Source organism: Chrysemys picta, chromosome 19, assembly GCF_011386835.1.
Source record: "Chrysemys picta bellii isolate R12L10 chromosome 19, ASM1138683v2, whole genome shotgun sequence".
Taxonomy (NCBI): Eukaryota; Metazoa; Chordata; order Testudines; family Emydidae; genus Chrysemys; species Chrysemys picta.
Window position 1 is genome coordinate 3,542,213 of NC_088809.1, and position 25,319 is coordinate 3,567,531.

General features: G+C 44.8%; 2 protein-coding genes across 6 annotated transcripts in view; one reads left to right on the forward strand and one right to left on the reverse strand.

The window, feature by feature from the left end:
* On the forward strand, positions 1–23,479 carry P2RX5 (purinergic receptor P2X 5). Of its 2 annotated transcripts, XM_005298186.5 has the most exons (12): positions 1–1,502; positions 4,624–4,774; positions 8,218–8,289; positions 10,760–10,835; positions 12,526–12,622; positions 13,176–13,256; positions 14,517–14,655; positions 15,817–15,953; positions 16,711–16,804; positions 17,488–17,553; positions 18,860–18,942; positions 20,119–23,479. In XM_005298186.5, the coding sequence occupies exons 1-12, from the start codon at positions 1,366–1,368 to the stop codon at positions 20,225–20,227; spliced, it is 1,242 nt and encodes a 413-aa protein (XP_005298243.1). In that variant the 5' UTR covers positions 1–1,365; the 3' UTR covers positions 20,228–23,479. The 2 variants fall into 2 exon arrangements, with proteins under 2 accessions (XP_005298243.1, XP_065429009.1); XM_065572937.1 differs by lacking the exon at positions 13,176–13,256.
* The window catches only part of EMC6 (ER membrane protein complex subunit 6), a 4,114-nt gene continuing 2,133 nt past the window's right edge, over positions 23,339–25,319 (reverse strand). For all 4 annotated transcript variants that reach the window (XM_005298184.4, XM_065572947.1, XM_024105931.3 and 1 more), the window contains exon 3: positions 23,339–24,296. In XM_005298184.4, the coding sequence (XP_005298241.1) occupies positions 23,927–24,259 (333 nt within the window). In that variant the 5' untranslated portion in view covers positions 24,260–24,296 and the 3' untranslated portion in view covers positions 23,339–23,926. The remainder of the gene's footprint in view (positions 24,297–25,319) is intronic.

The following is a 25,319-nucleotide window of genomic DNA, read 5'->3' on the forward strand; positions in this document are numbered from 1 at the left end:
CTGTTCTTCTTTTTCCAGTTTATAAACAAGGTCAGAGTTGGAGTGGTGTTCTACTGTGTGCCTCCCTGGTGGCTGCTTGTTTGACCACAACCAGAGTCTGGTCCGTCTCAAGCCATTGCCATAGAAAAGAGCATCATGCAAATAGGGAAAAAACAATTGGAAGAGTATAGGAATAGTAGATGGATCTTAAGACCCCAAAATGGAAAATTAAACTCATCCAGAGTGTCGTGTTTGTATCTTGTTTCGGGGCAGGACAATGGCGATAGCTGCTGCCGGAGAAAACAGAATGAGAGAGAATTGCTGAGGGAGTTTTTATTGCATTTTCAGGGTATGCATTTGGACCAACATTTAAGTCTTGTGAAAAATAAGTTTTTCTAAAACCTAAGACCTATAGAAACGTTTCCATTATTGTTTTTAAATTATTTTATCCGAAACAGCCATTTTAAAAACAAATAACCATTCCCCTGCTTGTCTGCAGACCTGGTATTGCAACATTCTTCTAGACAGTTCGAAAATGATATTGACTAGACACTGACTAGTTTATTTTCACCAACTAGTGCGAATAATTGACCTACCAAATGTACAATAAAATCTATCAGTTGATTAAAATACTTTGGTTTGGTAACCCAAGGTGCTGATTGTAATATAAGTAAAATTATTTACTTTTCTAAAAATATGTTTTTAACCTGGCCATATTTATTTTTATGTTTTTCAACTCCAGTTGTTTAGCCACTTGCTACAGACAATCATAAAATCTGTTAGTGTTTAAGGTGCCATTGGACTCCTCGTTGTGTTTATAGAATCTGTAGGTTAGTCTTCTACATTGCTCTTTGTGCTGGGGGAGGGCATTTCTGCCATGGTGAGATTTTGGATTATTCCAGATGGGCCAAATTCTCCTGACTTCAGCACACTCCCAAGGAAGTCAGTGAGAGTTTTGCCAGAATAAAGACTGAATAAAAGTGAACAAGGACTTTAGGATTTGGCTACTCAGGTTGAGAGAGAGAGAGAATACAGCTCTCTGGTTTTAAAGGCTCATCCCTAAGTCTGTTTTAATGATCATTGTTTCTGGATTGTGGGGAAAGGAATGAGAGAATCCAGCACTTTCTGGGGCTGACAGAATTTATCAGGGACTTGTGCCTGGGCAGGTGAATTCTTTGCTTAGGAGGTCAGTGAGAATCCCTTTCTTGTTACTGCAGTGCTGGCTGTAAGGAAGGTGCTTCTGCTTGCTTGACAGCAGCTGAGAAGGAGGGTGGAGATAGGCAGTTTTTTACGGGGATTGGTGTGATCAGGTTTCAATGCAAAGCACGTGTGAATAATCCAGTGCTGCTTTTTCGATCTGTCACTGATGCAGAGTGAGCAGGGAGAATGGGGCAGGTCGGTTGGAAGGGTCTGTGTCTGTCTCTTTTTGATTATAAAACCGAAAAATATGTCATTGCGAAGAACAAGAAGGTGGGAATTCTCTATCGAGTGGTGCAGCTGTCCATCCTGGCTTACCTGGTGGGGTAAGTGCGGTCAGGGTCACTCTGTGCATATGATACTGTTACATCGCAATGGACCTTGGTGCCCTGGCTGTTACGAGGGACCGTATGTACAGGCTCTCTAATGCTTTACCTGCCTGAATATGAATGCTTGAATTTCCTAATCAAAATAGGGATTTTGTGTAATGTAAGAGGCAAATATCTAGATTCCCCCAGTAGAAAGACTCAGCTTTCCCCTCCCCCATTACCATTTAAGATTATCATTAGGTTTAAAAATAGAGCAAATGTTACTACTGCCTTACGATGTATTATTTTTATCCTTATTTCAGTATTCTGTAATTATGGTCCCAAGCCACTGTAGCTAACCTCTATTAGAAGCTGAAGTGTTTGTGGCTGTTATTGCTGACGCTCGGGATGTGCCAGGTGAGGTTTGACTCTGTGTGACTCTATTAAATGCAGGATTCTGGGTGTGATAGTAGCTGTCTGATTGAACTGAGAGCAAAACGGGCCAGTACTGAGTGGCAAATTCCTTTGCTGAGCGAGCCAGAATAGGGGGCAGGGATGGGAATGCGGAGAGAGGTGGTATGCGTGTCGATTCAGAGCAGGACTGGTTGGCATGGTGACGGCTCCAGCACTGCTCTGAGAGGATCCAGTCCTACAATATCCTGAGCGCCCTCATCTCTCATTGAACTCAATGCTTCGCGCCTCACAGGATCAGGCCCTGAATTACCAAGCTCCATGTCCCAACAGGCTGATGAATTGTGTAATGCGTGTGCTGTTCCTCCTGGAGTGGCAGGGGCTTCCCAGGATGATCCAAGATGCTATTTGTAAGAGTCTCCAACCAAAAACACTAGCTTAGCTGTTTGTCCTTTGAGTGGCCCCGCACCAAAACGGAATAAATATAGCAGAGTCACTCTGCTGCTTGGGTTTATTTATAGAAAGGTGCACAGTTGCTGTCTGTGTGTACATTGGTTAGCAGAGCAGGGATGGGTCTCAGAAGCCTGGCCTGTGTGAGCTATTAAAGGAGGAATCCTGTAGCTATGATACCCCCTCCCCTGAGAAAAGAGGATACTAAAGTGACTTCTGCCTGGGAGCCATTGAAAACACTGGGTGAATGGGCTGTTCCCATTGGTGTGTATAGCCCCATGCATCTCTGTAGTACCGTATAACTGAATGTGATTGTTGTGTTAACCCCTTTGCTGCTAGGCTGGGCTTGCATCTCAGGCACAGTGATCAATGGCATTAGTATGATGATTTTATTATTCATCAGTGTGCATTCAGATGAGCAACCCTGGAGCTCGGGCACATCTGCCCACACCGGATGCCCTGTCACATTCGAATGGGGGAAACTAGAGACCTGCCTCGAACCGGGTCACTGTCAAGTCCACACTGCGAAAAGCTGGTTTTCTTGGGAAGACGAGAAAGTCTGAGAATTTGCAAGGGGCGGGGGGACTTTCTTGGTTTATTCTTACTCTGCCTCTAAAAGCAGGCATGAGTCAGGCATGTGATGTTGCTATCCCCACCCCTCATGGCAGCGGCTTGCACTTGCTGCATTCAGTGGCATGCTCAGTGCTCGGTGCATTCCAAGGGTTCCTACAGACATTGCCTGCTCCCCGCCCAGTGAAACCTGCAGTCTATAACCTGCTCGTTTAGCTTGCCTGAGGTTCTCCCTGATACACTGTCGGGGTGACTGACAGCTGGCAGGCCCCTCATTTAGTTTTGCAAAGGCTTTACGTCTCCATTCCCCCCCAAACCGCTGGGTCGTGGTGGGAATCAGGAAGGGAGGCTAGTTAGAGCTCTGGTGTGCAGTGAGAGATTGCAAAGCCGAGGATTCGTTAGCTCGGGAAGGAGAAATCAGAGGGGACGGGACAGCAGTTTAAGACTGTGATGGGCCTAGTGTGGGGGTTCTCAAGCTGGGTCGCGCCCCTGTTTTAATGGGTTCACCAGGGCTAGTGTTAGACTTGCTGGGGCCCAGGGCCCAAGCCCTACCACTTGGGGCCGCAGCCGAGCCAAGGGCTTCAGCCCAGCCCCAGCTTGGGGTGGTGAGGCCTATGCAGGGTGGCCATGCTAAGGAGGGCTGCAGGGGTTATCCCTCCTCAGCTGTGCAGGTTCAGCTTCCAGTCCCTTGGGTCTGAGGACTCCTGTTCGCTCCATAGTGTCTTGGTGGGTGGGACTCATGTTCCCAGTCTCTTGAGGAAGGTCTGTGCCACACACTGAGAGTTGTTCCTCATGCTGGCAGCGTCTGAGCCATCCGAGGTACGCGTGTTGCTCAGAAGATGGCATTGGTGCTGAGGTGACGGCTCCAGGATAATGGGAATATTCCCTGTTGATTTCTGTAAGCAAAATCCCTGCCCACCTTCCTGGGCTGCATCTCCCTAGCAGTGACCTGCTGCAGGGCTGGAATTTTGTGGCAGGTTATAAAATGCATATTATTTATCTGTGTGATCAGGCAGAGTCCTGGGGGCTGCATGGGTCTCTCCAGTAAATACATCTGCCAGATGCCAAAAATGACTCTCCCAAAACAAATGTCGTCTGTAATAGGAGTCGGTAAATCCCAGGTATATAGCAGAGCAGGATGATACTAACAGAGCGAGGGCCTTCACTCATTCCTACAGAAGTCAATGGGAGCTTTGCCTGGGTAAGAATTACCTGGGCTTGGACTATATATGCAATACCACCCCCTCGACCTGGCTGTGGATGGTCAGCTGAGCAGGGGAGCTGGAGTCTGGAGGCCTGGGTTGTATTGCCAGCTCTGCCACTGAGTTAGTGTGATGCTGGGCAAGTTGCTTCCCTTCACTTTTCCCCATGTGTAGAATGAGAATAATGATACTCTGACCCCTTGGCAAGTGCTGTGAGATTGACAGATGGAAAGTGCTGCATATTCTGTTAGCCACAGTGTTTTGGGTGCACTGGAAACATTTAGGAGTTGAGGTCATTAGGGGATTTGCTGGACAGGTGACTTGCATCAAAGGGCTTAACCTAAATTTGGAGCTGTGGTTGAGAGGGGTTTGGTATCACTTGTATATTCTGATTTACCCTTGAACTGTGCTTTACCTTGGCACAACCCTTCTCTAGCTAACGTGCCACATTGGTCCATTCGGCTGGCCATCCTGGCTAATGCTGCTGCCTGCTGTGTTGTTCACAGGTGGGTCTTTGTCGTCAAGAAAGGCTACCAGGACTCAGACACCTCCATCCAGAGCTCCGTCATCACCAAGCTGAAGGGTGTGGCTTTCACCAACACCTCGGAGCTGGGAGAGAGGCTGTGGGATGTCGCCGACTATGTCATTCCCCCACAGGTTTGCACAGCGGCTCTGTTGCTGAGTCCCCTTTGCTTTATTCCTCACTTTCTTTAGCTAGAAAGACTGGGGGCTAATTCCTGCTCGGTCACTATTGGCGACTGGAATGAAGTTGCCAGTCCCTGTAGCTCTGTGAATGCCCAGGAGAGGGGCTACCAGAGAATCTCAGCTCTGTGCCTCCTTTTAGCTCTTTCCAGCGAACGCTCAGCCAGCCTCCTCTCGGCCTTGGATGGATGTCAGGCCAGGGTGCTGATCTAGCAAAGCATTTAAGCATGTGCTTAAATTTTAAGCAGGTGAGTGGTCCATTGACTTAATTGAGACTGCTCACCTGCTTAAAGTTAAGCACATGCTTAAGCAACATGCTGGATTAGGCTCTACCTGAACAGAGCAGGCATGAGTAAATGCAGGGCCTATCTGAGGGGGGAAGCCCAGAGGAGGAGGCGGAGGAATCAGATGATGGTGGCGCTGAGTATATGAGTTGCTCTGGTTTAACCCTCCTGGCTCGATTAATTCAAGTGTCACACATGCCCATTTCCTTGGCCAGCTGTACCTGCAGATGTGGGCTGGCCCCTGTTTGGGGGCAACCCTTGTGAGTGCACATACTGGATAAGTGAGGACTGGGTTGGGAGTTGTCCGACTTGCACTCACCAGTGGCCGTTTGCATGTCCACTTTTGCTTGCACAGTCAGTTGCATGTGCACAAAAGCCTGTGCAGGAAAAAAAAAGGGTGCGGTGGGGCATAGGGCTGAAAGTCTGACCCTTCCCAGTCTGTGACAGACTTTTACAAGACAGCAAACGCTGAGGCAGTGCAGAGGACAGTAAAGCGAGAGCAATGTGCGTGGCAGCATGATGCAGTCCCTCTGTTGCTACCCTTTCTATCCAGTGAAGTTGTGCATGCCAATAAGAGCTTCCATCTTGTGCCCCAGTCTGTACTCACTCAGATTTGGCACCAGTGCTCTGCTCTGCTCACTAGCCCCCCCCGGACTTTACAACCAAAGCTCATTGCTAATGTGAAAAACGTGGCCTCCAGTCAGACACTCGGCATGAAACGCGCAATAAGACTCTGTGTGGTAAATGGTTGCACTGCCTGAAACTCTGTCCACCCTAGGTGGTGTCCAGGACTTTCATGCCCACTGGACCAGGTGTCGGGTGTGTACGCCCATCCGCATGAACCAGGCAGGGACACTGATAGTTATTTTCAACATGAGTCATGCACCAGGATTTGCCACTGGCCCTGTTACTATGTCAGGTTTCAGAGTAGCAGCCGTGTTAGTCTGTATCCGCAAAAAGGACAGGAGTCCTTGTGGCACCTTAGAGACTAACAAATTTATTTGAGCATAAGCTTTCGTGGGCTACAGCCCACTTCATCGGATGCATAGAATGGAACACACAGAAAGAAGATATTTATATGGACAGAGAACATGAAAAGGTGGGAGTCGCCAGACCAACTGTAAGAGGCCAATCAATTGAGATGAGCTATCATCAGCAGGAGAGAAAAAAACCTTTGAAGTGATAATCGAGATGACCCATAGAAGGTGTGAGGATAACTTAACATGGGGAAATAGATTCAATTAGTGTAATGACCCAACCATTCCCAGTCTCTGTTCAAATCTAAGTTAATTGTATCTAATTTGCATATTAATTCAAGTTCAGCAGTCTCTCTTTGGAGTCTGTTTTTGAAGTTTTTTTGTTGCAAAATCGCCACCTTCAAGTCTGTCACTGAGTGGTTAGGGAGGTTGAAGTGCTCTCCCACTGGTTTTTGAATGTTATGATTCCTGATGTCAGATTTGTGTCCATTTATTATTTTGCGTAGAGACTGTCCGGTTTGGCCAATGTATATGGCACACAAGAAGGGACTGTACTTTGAAAGGAGAGTGAACGGAGCTGGTAAATGCTGCTTCCCTAGGTCTCCAGAGCTTTTGGTTTATCCTCTTGATTATGTTCAAAGTTAATGCATTTCACTCAAACCCTCTCCCAAATGCCCCAGATGCTGCTGGTTGCTGGCCCCAGCAATAATCGATGCAGCAAAACAGGATGTGATGTTAAAGCCAAATGTATTTTTAAAAGCCAAGTAATGTTCCACTAAATAAAGTGTATTCCATCTGCAAACACAGTGCATCAGGACCCCTCCCTGGTGTGGATATAGAACATCTCTTCCAGCATATTTAGCCAATGCCATTAATAATACAGAACCAGGATGCTTGTGTCTGTATGTCACTGCAGCAATTCAAATCTATTCTATCCTATATAGGTTCTTATCCCACGTCCATCACTATAGTGTCTGAGCACTTTCCAGTAGTGCATTAAGCAATGTGACCAACATCTGATGCACATGGTTTAGCCTTTCTGCCATCCTCTCTCTCCAGGGAGAATTGTATGTGCAGTGGAGCATTTTGTTTTGGTAGCGATTGTTTGTTTGTTTTTATGTGCCTGTTGCTCTGAGTTTATATTGGAGAAGGCAGGTCGGAGAAGTGCAGATGGCATTTGAAGCAGGAGGTGGTGAGAATTTGGGATGGTCCTTGGTTCTGGGGGTGTTCATTCCACAGTCTGGGACCAGCCCCCAAAGAAGCACTGTCTCCTGCACAGGTAAGTCTTACCTGTGTGGCGGACAGTTCCATCGGGCCTGAGGGGTGGAGTTGCTGACCACAGTCCTTATCCTGGAGCTTTAGGCTCCTTTATACATACTTATCGAGACAGGCCGTTGAGCACCTTGAAGATAAGGACCAAGACCTGGACCTTGACTTGCTGTTCTATAGGAGGCTAGTGTAGATAGAGTGGAGGAGAGTTGGCATTTCTTAAGCACAGAAGGCTTCATGCCCAGGTCTATCCCATTGCTCTAGTTCAGATGAGATGTGACCAGGGTGTGTATAACAGGCCAGGTCATTGCCTGCCAGGATGGGACGGAGTCTCCTCGTCACCTGGAGATGGTAGAAGGCATTACTTGCTAGTCTACACTGGCAATGCTTAAGTGCTGCTGCGGCAGCCTTTAACGTGGCTTGTGTAGTCACGGCATAGTGCTGGGAGAGAGCTCTCCCAGCGCTCTAAAAAACCCACCTCCACGAGGGGAATAGCGCCAAGTGCTGATGCGCTGTCTACACTGGCACTTCACCGCGCTGAAACTTGCTGTACTCGGGGGGGTGTTTTTTCACACCCTGAGTGAGAGAGTTGCAGTGCTGTAAATTGCCAGTGTAGACAGGCCCTTTGTGCCAGTGAGGATTCCAGGACCAGAAGCCTCCTAAACTATGGACTGAATCAGATTAGTGGGAAAGACGGATCAGCTGAAGACGCTACCACCTGAGAAGTGCTAGATCAGAACTAGGTTTTATTATTATAAAACAACACCTATGCTGTGATGGTTTCTTATTAGCACTAATGTTTTAAAGCAGATCCTAGGAATTAAAAAGGGCTTATAAATTTTCTTTTCTTCTTTTTTTTTTTTTTTAGGGTGAAAACATTTTCTTCGTTATGACAAATCTGATTGTGACCCCAAACCAAAGGCAGGACACATGCCCTGAGGTAGGAAGAACTGCCCCCACTTCCTTGACCCCCCCCCCCAAATATGGATACGAATGGACAAAGAGGAAAGTTGAGAAACTTGAATACTTGAGAGGCTGTGAACGTAGCTGGGAGGCCGGGGTTCTCTCAGGCCTGTACAAGAGTAACTCGACAAGGGAAGAAGGGGATTAGGCCTTGGGGAGGGCAGAATCAGCTGGCCTAATTTTCAGAGGTGCTAAGCACTTTACATCCTCCATTGACTTCAATGAGAAGTGCAGGACCTCAGCACCACTGGAAATCAGGCCATAACAGCCATTAGAGAAAGGTAACCTTTTAGCTAAGGGAGAGTGGTCATATGAGGAGATCAAGTGGAGTCCAAATGAAACAATCCTGGGTTTTGTGTAGAGAAGACTCTTGCAGTAATGCCAGAAGAACGAGCCCGTAGCCAGGGGTGGTCTCAGAGCACCCCCTCATGGCGTGAGGTAACCCTGCAGGCTCCCAGCCTTATATCCCTATTAGTTCTTTACAATAATTTACAGTCAGGCCGGAATACTTAAAATAGGATCCCCCTTTGTGAGGTCTTATCTATTTAGTCTTCTCCCAAATACAAACTCCTTTAGCCCGTTGGGCCAACAACCCTTCTCCTTCATTCTGGACTCCCCAGCCCTCCTCCTGGGGCCTATGTGCTGATTCAAACAAGCTTCCTCTCCTTTGTTCAGGAGACCCACAGAAGATCTCCTGGAGCCTGTGTGCTGTAGCCTTAAACCAGCTTCCCCCAGCTTTGTAGTTCAGTCCTTTTCTCGCTGGGCAGGCAGAGGGCAGCAGTCCTTCCGCTATGTGTCCATCGCACAATGTCTCCTGCCCTCTTTCCCAAAGCTTGCCTTGGTTGGCTAGGAGAGAGGGAGCCTGTCCCCATCCTACACTACAAGAGACAATACTCTGGGTTTTCTGCAAACTCTAATTATTCCCCGAGATCACTTCCTCTCTCACAACACTTACCTGACCCCTGATCCCTGCTAGCCTTAAAGGGGACAGTTCCCCTGTTACAGGCCCCAACCTGAGAGGTGCTGAACACCCGCAGTTCCCACTAACTCCTGCTCAGCACCTTTCAGGATTGGGTCCTAAATTAGGCAAGGAACAGGAGTTCTTTCCAGTCCTATCATAAAAGACTCAGAGGAGTCCCAGTTCAGTAGTGCCCAGAGCCTGAGTTGGCGGGCTGCTGTCGGTCATAAACATGTAGAAATGTTTTGCTTCATTATTTATCATCTCACCAGCATCCTTACTAACTTTGCCCTATCCTGTGCCAATTTTTGTAGCAAACACCAGCAGTGGTCAACCCATCAGGCAGTTGGGAAAGCCAGTGTGTTGGTAACAAGCTCTCAGGGCTGAGGCCTAGTTAATGACCGTCATTTCCTCTGGCTGGGCTCCATATCTGTCTGAAGAGGTCATCTGAAATTAAGCACTCTGGAGGCCTGCCAGACAACGGAGCTTAGCTGGGTAAAACAACACTGCCCTCAAGTGGCCAGGCTAGCACAGCATGCAGAGATGGAAGAGGAATAAGAATGTGTCCAATCAAACAGGATGTCTCTGCTTTATTTCAGAGTGAGAAAGTTTTTAGATTAAAGCAAAGGTGGCATTATCCCATCATCTTAATGATAGTTTGTTTCCTCCTGCTTGTTTCTAGAGACCTGTGAGAGCCAAGGAGTGCAATCTGTTTTTCTCTCACACAATTGTTCAGATGCTAGTGATTGGCATTGCATAAAAAATAACATGATAGAGAGACCCAGTCCCTGGGTACATTACTGGTTTGTTACTGCAGGGCTGCTCTTGAGTGCTAGCATGCACACCCATTTGTTAAACTATAAATTTCCTCCAGGACAATTATATTTTATATGTTATCCCCACTGCATAAGGGATGAACTCGGTGGCTCTTTGTAAAGGTGACCTAATTACCCTACTGAAATGATTCTTGTAATCCTCATGGAAGTATGCCAGAGAGAATTTAGGGATTTCCTAAAGCACCTACATGACCTAGGAGAACAAGGGACTCAAGTTTCTAAATGACTTAGTAGCAGAGGGGTAGCCGTGTTATTCTGGATCTGTAAAAAGCGACAAAGAGTCCTGTGGCACCTTATAGACTAACAGACGTCTGTTAGTCTATGAGGTGCCACAGGACTCTTTGTCGCTTTTTAAATGACTTAGGTATTTTTTGAAAGTCTCACCCTATTACTGTGATGAGGAGGAAGAAAAACGTAATATTTTACTCCCCTATCAAAAAACTTGTTTATCCAGCCTGAGTGGATGAGTGAATTTTGGGAGGCTGACATGAGTTCAGATGTATCCCTTTCACTTAGTTCTTCACCCCCACAATGCAAATCTAAGTGTTTTTGGGGTGGCGGGTACATGAAGTTCTACGTGGAGGAGCGTTCCAGTGAAAGCACATCATGCTTTCTATCACATGCCTTACTTGCTGCAATCATCTGCTTTGCAGAGTACTGGCATTCGAGACGCACTGTGCAGCAAGAACAGGGACTGCCCTGCGGGGGAAGCTGTGATAGCTGGCAATGGTAAGAGATGAGATCATCCCCCTGCACTTCTTGTGCAATGAGCTTGCCTTCTGAGGAAGACAGTTCTCTACTTAAGAACTTAGCTTGAGAAGATGATTGGAGGAGGAGGGAGAGATTTATGGGAGTCTCTGTCTCAGAATAACGGCGGTGTTGCAAGTCAGGACTGAGGTGTCTTGGCAGAGCTTTATGGGAGTCTCTCAGTGAGAAGTGGGATGTAGGTCAGGATTCAAGTGCCTTGGGAGAGCTTGAGAAAGTGGCCATAGAGGTGGACCCAGGACTAGAAGCTGGGGGTCCTGCAGGATGGAGATGCATCAGCAGAGCTGTGGGGAAATCAGGTGCCACACCTGCACTAACCAGTGTTCTTAGTCTTCTCTTTTCATGAGCACAAAGCCGACATAAATTAAATTAATAATGTATTTTACCATTGGTAGCAGCAGCCGGGCAGGGTCAGGTGGCTAAGGCACCTAGACTGGGCCTAACAGGATTCTTGATGCTTGGCATTAAATGTATTGCAGAATCCCCAAGGATCTCCCCGGGGCAGAGATTTCACAGCATGTCTCTGGCTCTGAATGCAGCAGGCTGGGAGTCTGGCTCAAGAGAAGTTGCCCAAGACATGTGGCATGAGTAACTGGGTAAAGAGCTGTGGAGGAGAGGTGTGCTGGAGTAGTGGCAAGGCCTGGGCACTGACCTGGCCAGTCAGCAAAACTCTTTGGAGGCTGGTTGAGGAAAGCGAAGTGGGAAATGATAGAGCATGAGTAATTCTGTCCTTGTGCTTTCCTGCACTTGGTCTGTGCACAGCAGGGGAGGGACAAAGGAGGAACACAAGATGAAAATGTATTTGCAACACATGATATCGGGAACACTCCCTTTTTAACAGGAGATGGCAAGATACAGGATGTGTCCATTGCTGTCCCTGGGCAAGAGCCCTGGTCACTCCAGAGCAGTTGGGACTGTGACCTTGGGTCTGGGCCATAACCCCAGGAGGTTTTTTTGTTTGTTTGTTTTTTGGTGTGGGGGGGTGTCACTGCATATTCTTGCACATCTTGTTGGCCCTGAGCCATAAATGTTCCTCCTCCCCGTGTGCTATAAAGGGTGGTTGATGATTCACAGCAGCCCAGCTCTTGCATTCCAAAGTGACCTGACTTTTCCAAACGGAATCAACTGTACCAGGAGGCCCAGCCTGAGCCGGGCATTATAGCATGGTCAGCAGTGCCCCCCAAGAGCCCTGAGACTGAGGTCCGCAATTAACAAAGGCTCAAGGGCTCCTTGGAGGAAAGGGAACCCCTGGATGTGCCATGTTGGACAGCTGTTCTTTTGGGAGATGAAAGCAAATACCATGCTGAGCTGCTGGGACTGTCATGGTCCCAGATGTCTCCAGTCAGTAACTGAGAGGGAGCAGCAGTGACTTCACTCTCAACCATCTTTATTTGAGATCACTGACTTGTTTACAGCCCATTTAAACGGAGCTCTGCTAAATCAAATGGTTTACAGTCACCCTGCCAAGATACCCTGAGGCTGCTCAGAAAAGCAACAACAGAGCAGTTGTTCAAGCAGGGAGAGAACATTTCACAGCTGGGAGGATTTAGGGTTACAATGAAGACAAAGTAACGTTTAATCTGCCCTAGTGGGCCAGGGAAAAGGGAGGTGCCAGCCTTGAGTGACCTTTTCCATGACCTTGTCTGCCCCACAGGGGTCAAGACTGGCCGCTGTTTGAAAGTCGGGAGCAACACCAATGGGACGTGTGAAATATTAGCGTGGTGTCCGGTGGAGAAAAAGTCCAAGCCCAAGTATGTTCCCCTTCTTGCATTGTTATTGAGCATGCGTTGCCTGGCTTTTGTCTTATTTTGAAGCATGACTTCTGTTTCCTAACAAGCAACTGAAGATAAGTCGCTGGGTTGTATTTGCAGAGATTCCCGTTGGCTTGATCGCACGAGGTTAGAAAACATCTGCTATGTTTAAAATGTGCCAGGGCAGCAGGAAATTCTGCATGAGGGCCCGTACCTTGCTCCTTCTAAAGATGGTGCACATGCTTCTTGCAGGGCATCTTCCAGCCCTTGCTATTCCCTGACTCCCCCTAACACTGCCCTTTTCTCAAACAACTCACTGACAAAACACAATAACTGAGGTAGGCTGGCCAAAGGGGAAGAGTGTGGAACAGAACTGATTCTCAATAGGAGCCAAGGGTCTGGGAGCAGCAGCCCTTTCTCTGTCTTCAGGGGGCATTCTGCAGGATTGGACTCCAATTCTGCTTATTACATGAACATGTCCGTTAAATGTCTAAACAATGGGCAGAAGAACAATGACTATAAAGCCAAGAGAATTTTGCCCCCTCTCTTTCAGGAAACCGCTTTTAGCGACTGCAGAAAACTTCACCGTTTATATCAAAAACTCGATCCGCTTCCCTAAGTTTAAATTCTCCAAGTAAGTGTCTGCCTGTCTCTGTTTCTTTCTCTCTCAGCAATCTTTCTTTTGTCAATAATCCAAATGGCTTCTGTGTTTTTCTCCTCAATGCATGTGGGCATGTGATCTGAGCACTCCTCTCTAGGATGGTGACTGTTTCCTTGGTAACCGGAGGACAGTATTTGGTTTCTGGCTATGTAGGAGCAGGGAAGGTAATGAAGGATTTGAGCTTAGGGGAAGATTTTCAGTCTGGTGAGAGCTTCCCAGCCAAACAATGGCTGGATTTAGACGGTCAGTCATGGAATGTCATCTTTGACAGCTGTCTGCCGATGTGTATGCAAGCTGTCACTGCACTGACCAATGAGATGAATATGACCCATAATTTCCATCGCAGGATTGTTATTAATCTAACTGAATAACAAGCCCCTGTATATGAAAATAGGGGTATTCCCCTCCCACACCTAGAGTACAACTGGGCTGGCAGCCTACCTAATAGCCTACATGATCTAAACCCAGCATCTCCATCAACCAGCAGTACTCAGGGGAAAGGGGAGTGGACTACTTGGGCCTTGATTTAGAAAGAAACCAACTCTCCAAGCTAGGGGAAGCTGATGGGGGATAGCGTTTTCACCAATTAGGTAAAAAATAAGAACATTTTGTGGTTTCACCCCAAATTATTATGCTGTAAAAATGAAATAACCTGGGCAAGTTGTGTGGAAAATGCTGATTTTCAATTTTCCACTTGTAAGGATGGGTGTGAAGGTAGGAACAGGAGATATCGGCTGTGGCTCTACTTACAGAAACCTCTGTCGAAACGAGCATTTTCACATCACCGCTCTGGGTAGCTTCAGTTGTGCATTTCTAGCGTGTTGTTATGAGAGAGAGCACGAGATAGAATTGCAATGGGCGGCTCTGCTTAAAATCGGAAGGAACAATCCAGGTATGGTTCCGAAAGTCACCGCCTAAATGGATCTTTCTTTAGAGCCTGATCTTGCCATCAGTTCTGCATGGGTATAAGTCTGTCTGCGTGGATCTGTTTGCAGGCTCGGGGTTTGTTTGCATCCAAGCACAGCAGGATGCATTCATTGGGGGTGGCTGCAGAGATGCTCACAGGATAATAGGGTTAGTGGCAAGAATGCTCTTTCTGTCCTATTGGATTATTATGATGGGTGGTGAAGAGGAGACTCATCTCTTTGGCCTTGGAAGAGAATCTTCCTATGGCTGTTCTGTAGGGGAGGCAAAGAGAAAGGTCAGACTGGTTCTGTTGTTTCCCATATGCAGGACTAATGTGCTAAACACTGATAATGACTCCTACCTGAAACACTGCCACTACAGTGCACAGCACCTTTACTGCCCCATATTCCACCTGGGCAAACTCGTGAGCTGGGCTGGGAACAACTTTCAGGACATGGCATCTGAGGTATGAACCTTCCTTATTCTCCCATACACCGCACCAGTTAAACAAACATTCCTCTCTGGAAAAGCTGATAATCCTTCCAGTGACCAAAACTCTTCCCCTCCCCCCATGAGGACTTCTCATTTCCAGAACTATGGCAGGTCATTGAGCTTTAAAATCATCTTGTCTCTTGCCTATAATAACCCCATGGAACTGAAGTATTTCCACCTGCCCACTTCTGCGTTACTGCAGGGTACCTTGTACATGTCTGGCTGAGCACCCTGGTTTGTTACTGTCGGGCTGCGCATGAGTTGCTCACAGGATGTTTTTTTTTAAAACACTGTTGAAATGTCAGTTTTGGATCTATGTAAAGAACTCCTGGACCTTGCATGTTAAAATGTCACCATGCCTGTCCCAGCCAGCTTTAACAGTGTCCCTTGAAGGACAAGGTGGGTGAGGTGATATCTTTTATTGGACCAACTCCGGTTGGTGAAAGGGACAAGCTTTTGAGTTACACAGAGCTCTTGTTCAGGTCCCTTGAAGGACTACATTTAACTATACTCCCTAAAGGGAATGTAGCTTTCCTGAATACCCCATTGACTGGTGCTTCCAAGTCCAAAGAAATACAGAATATTTTACTGTTGGTGCTTAGGGTGAAATTCACCCCTGTACAGAGGAGCCAGCACAAGACCTAAGCCCCTCTCAAATCCCCACACAATTAGGGTTAAGTGCTACACAGACCTCATGCTGGCCTTCTGCACAGGGCAGAATTTTACCCTTAGTGAACAAATATCCATTTTGCTAAAGTGAACACGTCAGCTAATAGGAACTTAATGAACACCCTGGGCATGAAAATCCTCATTACAACAGAGAGTACAGATGGGGGGGGGTCCTTCTAGGTGGGGTTGGAGTTGGTGTCAGGGCACTGTGAGGAAGCTCTCAGTGAAACTGTCTCCAGATGCCCAGCATGGGAAGAGCCAGGGTGACTGTAGAAAAATATGATTCACCTCAATTGCCTAAGTTTGGCTCATCCTGATCTGAGTATGAGTTCAGGACCAGGGGAGCCTACTTCACTTTTATCTCCCTCAAGGGACACTCGGCAGAGGAGCAGACATGACTTAAAAATGAACAAACCAAGCCAAGCTACAAACAAGCACACTGAAAACATGTCTCTCTTTCATTAAGGGTGGTGTGATAGGAATTCAGATTGAATGGGACTGTGATCTTGATAAAGCTGCTTCTGAATGCAACCCTCACTATTCTTTTAGCCGTCTGGATAACAAGTTTGCAGAAAAATCCATCTCCTCTGGATACAACTTCAGGTAATCAAAGGCAGTGATGGGAGTGGGTACCACTGTGTAACTCTCAGGCACAGGGGCCCTTGAAAATGCCACTGTAACAGTATCAGCTCATAGGTTAAATCAGATTCTGTTCCTAACTATTCCAGCTGCGCCTATGCCGGTTCTCCAGTATACGGCCTTTGAAAATGTTCATCACGGTTTTTACACACACACACTCACACACTCTCTCTCAAGCTAGTACCCTCCACACACCAAAGTCTTGAGGTATTTGCAGTGATTCCTAATCTAGAATTACAAAGATTGTCTGAGTTTTGCTGAGTCTTTCATATTCTGCATTAAGCACTGCTCCTGCATCATCACCCCCACCAGGGTCAGCCAGCCACTGAGAGTGATCCTTGGGTTCCAGTCATGACATCGAACAGGTGTAGGGTTTTTACCTTCCAGTTTCCCACTCTAATGATAAGGAAATGTACGCTGAGGCCATCACAGTGATTTCAGTGGGCTTAGAGCTACCCAGCAAGACAGGCTTTCCCATTAGTCTGGCTAAGGCTAGAAATGAAACATGATGTCAAGAACTGGCTGATACAAAACCCATTCACATGCTCCTCTGAGACCTCAAGTTTAGGACAAGGTCATGCTTGTTAATCAAATATACCCCGAATTTTTAAAGGGAAATATACCTAGGTTTGAACAGAGAGGGCGAATTCAAACTTGTTCTTACATGAGGGAGGCAGGGGACTGGGTTAAAATCAATGTTCTTGCATTCTTTGCTTTCTAGATTTGCCAAATATTACAGGGATGCTGAAGGAGTTGAGTACAGGACACTGATAAAAGCCTACGGAATACGCTTTGATGTGATGGTGAATGGCAAGGTGAGGAGCCTATGCCAGGATATTTCTGGTCCTAGAAGAAATAAGGGTGGAGTCAGACTTTTGTTGTTGGGTAGGTACCACCAGAGTGGGGAAGGGCAACCCTAGGGCGAAACCACCCCCTTGTTTGTGATGGGGAAGGATTCTTGGCAGGCAATGTTTCATTGTCACTAGCAAGTTGACTTGATACACAAAGGGAAGAAAAGAGTCTGGAGTGAAGCTGAAGGGATGCCCTGAGCTGCTCAAAGTAAGATCAATAGATTAGTCAATATCAGCCTGCAGGATCCTCTCTACACCTCTCATGCTCATTGAGGAAACTGGTCCATGTGATGTTCAGCAGTGCGAGGATTATGGAAGCTATTATTTGGTTTCCCTGCCAATACCCACTGTAGTATGAGAGTAGAGCTGGAGAAAGAGGATCAGCATTCAGGAGAGACCTAGTCTGGTGTGACGTCACAGGCTCAGGAAGGCAAGCAGGGCCAGGCTGCTACCAGACAAACACATGCCTCTTAGAATGTAGCACTAGTCTCAAAGCATGCTCAGGAACTCTGCCTGGTGGCTTCTAGCACGTACTGCTAACCAAACACATGCATAGAGCCAAATTTACCCTACGTGTAACTCTATGGCCATCAGTTCAGCTTGTGGTAACTGCTCGGCTAGCACTAAATGTTTTATATTTCTTTCAGGCAGGTAAATTTAACATCATTCCAACGATAATCAACGTGGGCTCAGGACTCGCGCTTATGGGTGCAGTAAGTAAATGTATCATCCTCTTTAGGGATGAAAGAAAAGTATCAGAACCTGAACCATGTCCAAATCCTGTGGTTGAGATGTTTCCAGGATAAACAGTTTGCCTGAAAAAATAGTCCCGTTCTTTAGAAAGGCTGATTGGTTGGGTTTGTGCCTTTAGAAGGGAGCCATCAGTTAATACACTTTGTGCTGTGGGCACCCCAGCATGGCAGAACACAGTAGGGAGAATAGACACTGCAGTAATGAGCACAGTATAAATGCTTAGTTTATAAACGGTGCCATAGACTTTGTTTTCCTCCTTTAACCACTGCCCACTGCAAATCAGATCTACTATTGCACTCGAGAGATGCAACACATGGCACAAGGAAGCAGCTGTGATATGCGGACATCTCTTAGCTCAGATACTGTGGTGATGACTATGGTGTGAAAGCCTAGACAAGGCAAGATTAATCCCATTATCACTGAATTATTATTACTGAGTAAACTTTACAATAAGCCTCCTATGAATTGTGACTCGGTGTCTTTTTTTTTTTTCTCGTTTGTTCCATTGTCTGAAACCACTTTGGGCAAGATACTCCGCCTGAGGGAAATTGGCATATTGCCGTGTTAATGAATAAAAGCTAAATAGAATCTCACTACGTTCCTGGTCCATATGTAGAAAATGAGGATGTTGATGTTTGTGAACCCAGTGTGTTTTCCATGCCAACGTGAACCTTGGGCAAGTCACGTACTTTCTCCATGCCTCAGTTTCCCCTCTGCACAACTGGGATAGATAATACCATTGTCCTGCCTCACAGGGGTGTTGTGTGGTGCTCAGATGCCCTGGAGCTATCTAATTAAGTGATATCTAGTAGCCTAGGGTATTCTGGCCCCATAAAGTGGAAACAATTGCTTTGCTAAAGCTTTTCACATGCAAGGTTGGGATTGAAGACATGATTATTTGCTCTGCAGTAGTGCCTAGAGTTGCCAATCAGGACCCCAAGGTGCTAGGTGCAGTGTACACATAAGGCAAAGACAGTACCAACCTCAAAGAACTTACAGTCTGAATGTGAGACAGGTGGCTGCAATACGCAAACAAGAGCACAAGGTGACAGTGGGAGGATCATGATTACCATAATAAGCAACAGTCACGGTACACTGGCTAAGAGTAGCCATTGTCAAACATTTTGTAGGCTTCACAGCACAGGTGAGTTTTCAGGAGAGATTGGGAGGAAGATAATGTAGCGGCTTTGGGGATTTTTACAGAGAGATTATGCATTTGCTTTCAGTTGCTTATTACAGGAATGTGCTGCCTCCAATATTTTGCAGGGGGCTTTCTTCTGTGACGTGGTGCTACTGTATCTGATGAAAAAGAGCAACTTCTATCGAGGCAAAAAATATGAGGAAGTGAAGTAAGTGGGACTCTTGTTGCATTTATGTGTGTAGCATTATACTGTCCAATCATTAAATGGACAGAAATATAGAAACAAAGGACATTTTAACTGCAGAAGGAGGGCATTTGATTCCAGGAAATTACATGCATACAGATGAGTATAGCCAAGCTGCTCCCTCCATAAGTCATTGCTGGAGTCTGAGAAATAGGGAAGCTGCTGTGTCATTGTTCAGGCTGCAAATGGCTCCTGGCTCTCTATCCATAATGATGCCAAATGGAATCAATGGCAACTACTAAAAGCCCTGGATGCCTTTTCCTTTCACTTATAAGGATGAAAATCAGAACTCCAGCCCAAGAGCTGCTATGTTAAAGGGTGGCTTCAGGGCTGGGATGCAAAAGGGGCCATGTCCTCTCAGTTACGACAGACTTAAACCCTGTAGATCCATTTTCTGGGCCACTGGAGTTCAGCCAACTGAGAATGGCAGAGTGAGTCACTCTGCTGCACCAGCGTCCATCTGATAAAACCTCGAGTACACAGTTCCTGTAATAGAACATTGTCACAGTGTCAGCGCTCCATTGCTTTGAACCCTGAAGTCTGAGCATCACGTTGACATTTATTTTTCATGTAGCATCCAAGGTCCTTTTGATTATATTTGTGTGCAATCTAGTTGAATTAACAGGGAGTTTACAGATCTATATCAATGGAACAACTGACCCCTCTGTTTCAATCATGAAGTTGCCAGAAAATTGTGGGAAAGATTTTTTTTCTAAAAGACTTGACATCACAAATTCAGTGTGAGCTTCATGGAATAGATAAGGTTATTTGTGCCTGTGGCTATGTGCAGAGCTCCAATTAGAGCTACAGCAAGGTGCCCTGAGGCCATTGTGGGCATTATGCAAAAATCTATGACTCAACGTAGCTTTTGTGATGCACAAATGGACCTTAAAAAACAATCCATTGAAACAACAAACGTTTGTTAGGAACACTTATAGTTTAGTCAAAACAGACTACTTATGAAAATGGCTCAGTTCTGTCCATTAGCCAAGCCAGGGAGAAATTTACCCATCTCCAGAAGCAACGGTTTAAACATTCTGTCTCTTGGAAATGCTGAAGGTCCCACCAAGACTCCTCTTCTGCTTCACTGCAAGGTAAATAAACGTAAGGTACTGCCCTTCTTGCCTTTTGTTCCCACAGGTCCAGTTCAAGAAAGTCTTTACCAGGTGGAACAGCGAATGGGAACCAGAACTCAGAATCGCTGGCTACATTAGAGCAGCTGAGACAACTACAGACAGTTGAGACCTAAGGGTCTGTCAATTGGAAAACATGTTCCATAAAGACTACGATGGTAAAACACAGCAACCAAACTTTGAGGTGGAGACAGCCATGGTCAGGTCTATTGTATCATTTGGATGCCCAGAGAAGAGGTGTTATAGCTATTCTGTTCAAGAGAGCAGTTTGCTAAAAATATCACCCCTTCTGATCTAAGGCACTCTTCCCTATCTTGAGCTGGTGACTCCTGTGCCATTGCTACAGAACTTTTGTATTATAAAGAAAAATGTAGAAGAAACCAGGCAACATTTTTATATGCACATAAATAGATAACCAGCATTATTCTGTAGCCCTGCATTGCTTCTGCTAATGAAAGGTCAGTGACAAAGACACGTGGCATTTGACATTGTTAGGAGAGTTGAGGTTGGGAAACCAGAATCGCCTTCTGTTCAGCTGCACTGCAACACCAGTTCCCAAGTCCTGTATGATCTACCTGTAAGAGTAGATTGAAATCCTTTCGGCTGGTGTTGAGATAAATAACATCCGGCGTTCCATTCAATTTGTCTGTAGTTCAAGTAACATCATACCAAAGGCAAAGTGACTCTCAAGATGTTTTCACAGGAAGAGCCCTTACTCTATAGACCATGGTATCCTCCTCTTTCCATAGAAGCACTTTACCAACCCCACTCCAAAACCAACCAGGCTCAGTGATATTTGCAGTTGGCCTGGCAAAGCTCTCATGAGCAAATTAATACAGAACTTTTGTTAAATCTAGTGTTTAAAAATGCCAGAATAACCTACAGTAAAGGGATGAAGTTTGTCCTCTAGTAATTGGTCCAGGTAACTTGACATTTTGGGGTACAAGAAAGCATAGTGTGGCATAGCAGGTAGCTGATCAGGGGAATATTTTGAAACAAGTTGGGTGATGCTTCTAAGGAAGTTGACATATGCTTTTATTACCGGCCTGATAACACTTTTGTCTGAATTTTCTTTTGGACAAACAGCCATTGGAAGCTGAATACAGAAAGAAAGTATCAAATATTCAGTGTGTTAACAGTGTGCATCAAGGCATCTGTCAATAACAGCACATTCAATAACCAAGCCTCCCTTCATTTACCAGTTGGTTTCATGCTTTTCTCAGCAATTCCTTTTTATTGTCACTGTGCTTTTTGTTTAGTTCAGGGATGATTATCCTCTCTACTTACTGATTCCTGACAAAGGAGGAACTTGATGCTTCTGCCAGTAGGAATGGATAGTCAGAGTTACTCGATCAGGCAGCTCTAGTCAGGGACAGCTACTCTGTCTGTTTTGTTATCCACAGTTTGAAATGTGGGTGTGTGGAGAGGAATAGCACCAATTGGACTTTGTTTCCCACGTCATTCTGTATCTCCCAACCTACTACAAGTTACAGGATTTATTTAAAAGTTAGAAATCTAATACTTAACTTTTTTTTGGTTACACGGGCTTTTGAAAGGACAATGAGCCTTTGTTTCTGACTCACAAAACTCTATGACCTAAATTCAGATGGTGATATAACTTCCCAAAAGTGGTAGGAAAAAATACTAGGAAGCAAAACCACAAAAGTCAATTCTACTTGGCTCTGTGCTTCCTTAGGATGAATTTGACTCACTAGCCTTGGATGAAAATGGTAGGTGGTGAAGATTAAGCTGCCTTGCTTTGAAATACGACATTAATAGCCCCAGGTCAGGCTTTTCACTCAATTCAAAAACAACAACTGGTGAATGACTTTAAGGTGAAACCTGACAGCATTGGCTTGATGCAAACAGGACCGTGTAAACTTAACTAAGCCAACATAACTCGATCTTAACCATCTATACTTAAGTAGTTTTTGAAGCTGAAACAAATATAATACAATGCTAGATCACCTCATACTATGGTATGATTCACTCAAACAGCTCATCACAAATAAAAACAAGGCTAGGCCTGTTCTGTAGTCTAATACTTTAACTTGCCAAAATAATGTTACCTTGTTAGAAAGGACCTAACCCACTTTCTGAGTTGAAGGCTTTAGGTCCCCCATCACAAAACTCGATCCCCATCCTATATATATATATATATTTTTTTTTTAAGGTAAGTCAGTACAGAGATTAGTCATAAACAGTAACTATCGGATTCTCAGGAGTCTTTCTTTTTACAAAATTTGATATTTTTCCTTGGAGTTGATATAGAGCAATGGAATTTGTCTATTGTAGGATAATGTCTTTTCTGTATGTTGTATTATTTTAGATAATGGTGATTAACCATATAGACGCTGGTTTCCCCATTTTGTTTTGAAATGCATACACAACATTTGAACAGTACAAGTATATTAATAAAGCTGCCCATCTAAGTTAACTAAAATGCCCACGTTTAAAAGATGCATGACTCAATATAGAAAAATAGCTTTGACAGAATTCAGTAACTAGACCATGTTATTTTGCAGGAGACCAAAGGTATATTGACTGTAAATATATAGTATGGCAGACAGTATTTATAGTATTGTCAATTTCCCTCTTTCATATAGAACTACTTTGTTTCAATATTAAGTAAAGTTTAAAATAGAGGGCAGACTATTTAAAAAAGGCATTTCAAAGTATAAGTGGGAAAAGGTTTTACACAATGTTCTGTGTCACTGGTTAGTAATTTATGCTTCAGAATAGGGTGAATTGCAAAAATGCTACTGCTGATTCAGTTTTCTCCTTGGATGGAAATACTGCTAAGTGTGCTTTCGAGCCCTGTCACCATACAAGTACAGAGACTATATACCCGCTCACTCAGAAAACTGCTGAAGAGGGATTGTAGGGCCTGTCCTATAGCTGAAAGCTGCAGTTTACAGCTCAGTCTGGCCTTGATTTTCTTGCAGAAAATGAAATCTATTACCACAATAATGCATTGTAAGTTTGGGGAAATACTAAGTGAGTCTATTCCAGATCTCCGGGTGTGGGTTTGTTCATTTTAGCTATAACGGATTCTGATTCATAGGACACTGTGGTTTCCTTTGGCATAATGTAGTATTACGTCAGTGGAAAACATTGTGCAAATACCCCTAAAAACCCAAAACAGTGACTCATGACTGTACTACTTATTGCCTTTTATATGTGCCATTACAAAAAGTATGCTCTGCAAAAGCAATGCATGGAAGAGATTGAAATGTTTTAGTAACTTTAATTTCCTATTTGTAAAGTGACTGTACCCAGGATCACAGCACTTACACTAAGGATCCAGACAAATAAGATACTTCTGTCCAGTTTCATGTACATTTAATTACATATTACCATGAAACTAACTTTGTGTCAGTGTTTCCTTTCAGATTTCATTGCATTAAGCTTATGGCTAAAGATACTGTTTTTACCAATGCTTGTATGCTGATGCAAACAGTGACAGTGGGAACACAACATAAAATAAAGCTGCTATTGCTGATCTTACAGAGGCAAAATGTAAAAGGAATAAAGTCAGCCAAGAATGGTGGACAAATGGTGATTTTTAGCGATTCATGGGATACTTATAAATGTGTGGGAAGCAATTTAAGTGACTTTTCTATAAGACATTTTACATTCAATTTAATTAGACAAATACTACAGAGTTTTGTACTCAGACATAAGTTACTGACCGCCTTAACAATACAAGCAGTGAACAACAATTTAAAAAGCTGGCATAGTTGTTTAGATGAGTTTTTGGCAACAGTCCTCCTATTTCATTAAAACCCATTGCAGCTAAAGTGGTTATTACTTTTTTAGTAGACATGCACCATGCCATAGAGGAAAGTCCAGAAGAGGACATATGTGAAGAGGCCTCCGATAAGCCCCCCAGTGAAAAGTGGCCTTCGGGATTTAAAGTACTTATTCCACCGCCGTCCAGCTTTTAATACCAAAAGCACTGAGAGAAGGACAGAAGCCAAGAAGTAGAAGATGAAGCCATGTAAACCAGTCAGGCCAAGAATTCCTGCTGTTGCTCCTGACAAGGCAGAAACGGATGTCCTGCAATAATCCAGAATGGCTGCATTCCCTCGGACTGCTCCTTCGCTGATGAACTGAGGCCCTTCTCGCTTAGCCACCATTGTAGCCATTGCTCTGGTTTGGAGTCAAGTCTTTCTCCCAACGAGACTAGATCAAAGGAGAGAACAAACTATTGTACTAAGTCAATTTCATTTTATTTGGGAAGATGGGATGGAACAATTCTTTTCCCTCCTGTCCATAACTAACAGCAGGAACTGAAAGTGAAAAATGCACAGCTACTTGGAAATTGACCTCTTTAGTACAAATCACCATCAGTAAATTGATAAATTGAAGAGTACCTATAATCTGTTGCACATTTTGGTAATGTCAGGCCTGACAGCATGTGAAATGCATCAGTCATCAGAACATTGTTCATGACCTTCGAAAAAAATTGATTTGATGAGTAGTGTCTTGGACAAACTGTATTCCCAGTTATCTGTACTAGAAATAAGTGGTGGTCTTTGAATAACTACAAGAAATCAAGGAGCTATTCACATGTCTACTAGCTGTTATAACTGATGGTATTCAAAGAGCTGCTGAAACGTTCAAGCAAATCAGGTAGTCTACACTTGGATTTTATGTAAATATAAAATTAACTTGCGTTAATCAGGTAAGTTTACATCTCAACCTCGGAGGCCTTTAGTCATTAACACCACACATATAAACAAAACTGAACCAATCTCACTATTGTATGTCTACAGCACACAAATTTACTTGTTACAGTAAGAAAAATTTAGGCCAGCTTTAGTAAGAGTCTAAAAAAATGAATTTATCCTTCCAAGTCAGGACAGATTAGGCATTTTAGAACTCACTACTCAAAGAATTAAATTTAAGTGTAAGAGAAATAAAAATTATGAAATGCATACACCAGTCAAAACACTAAAAATAACACTCTTTGAAATTACAGAGAATATATGTGCATTGCAGGAAGTACCAAGTAGTAACAACATTAATACAAGTATGTGCTGGGAGGGGTGGGTGGGTATGAGAGAGAGAGAGAGAGAGAGAGAGAGAGAGAGTGTGTGTGTGTGTGTGTGTGTGTGTGTGTGTGTGAGAGAGAGAGAGAGAGAGAGACACACAGAGAGGGTGTGCGCTGGCTGCTGGGGACATTTCTGAGATCATAGAATATCA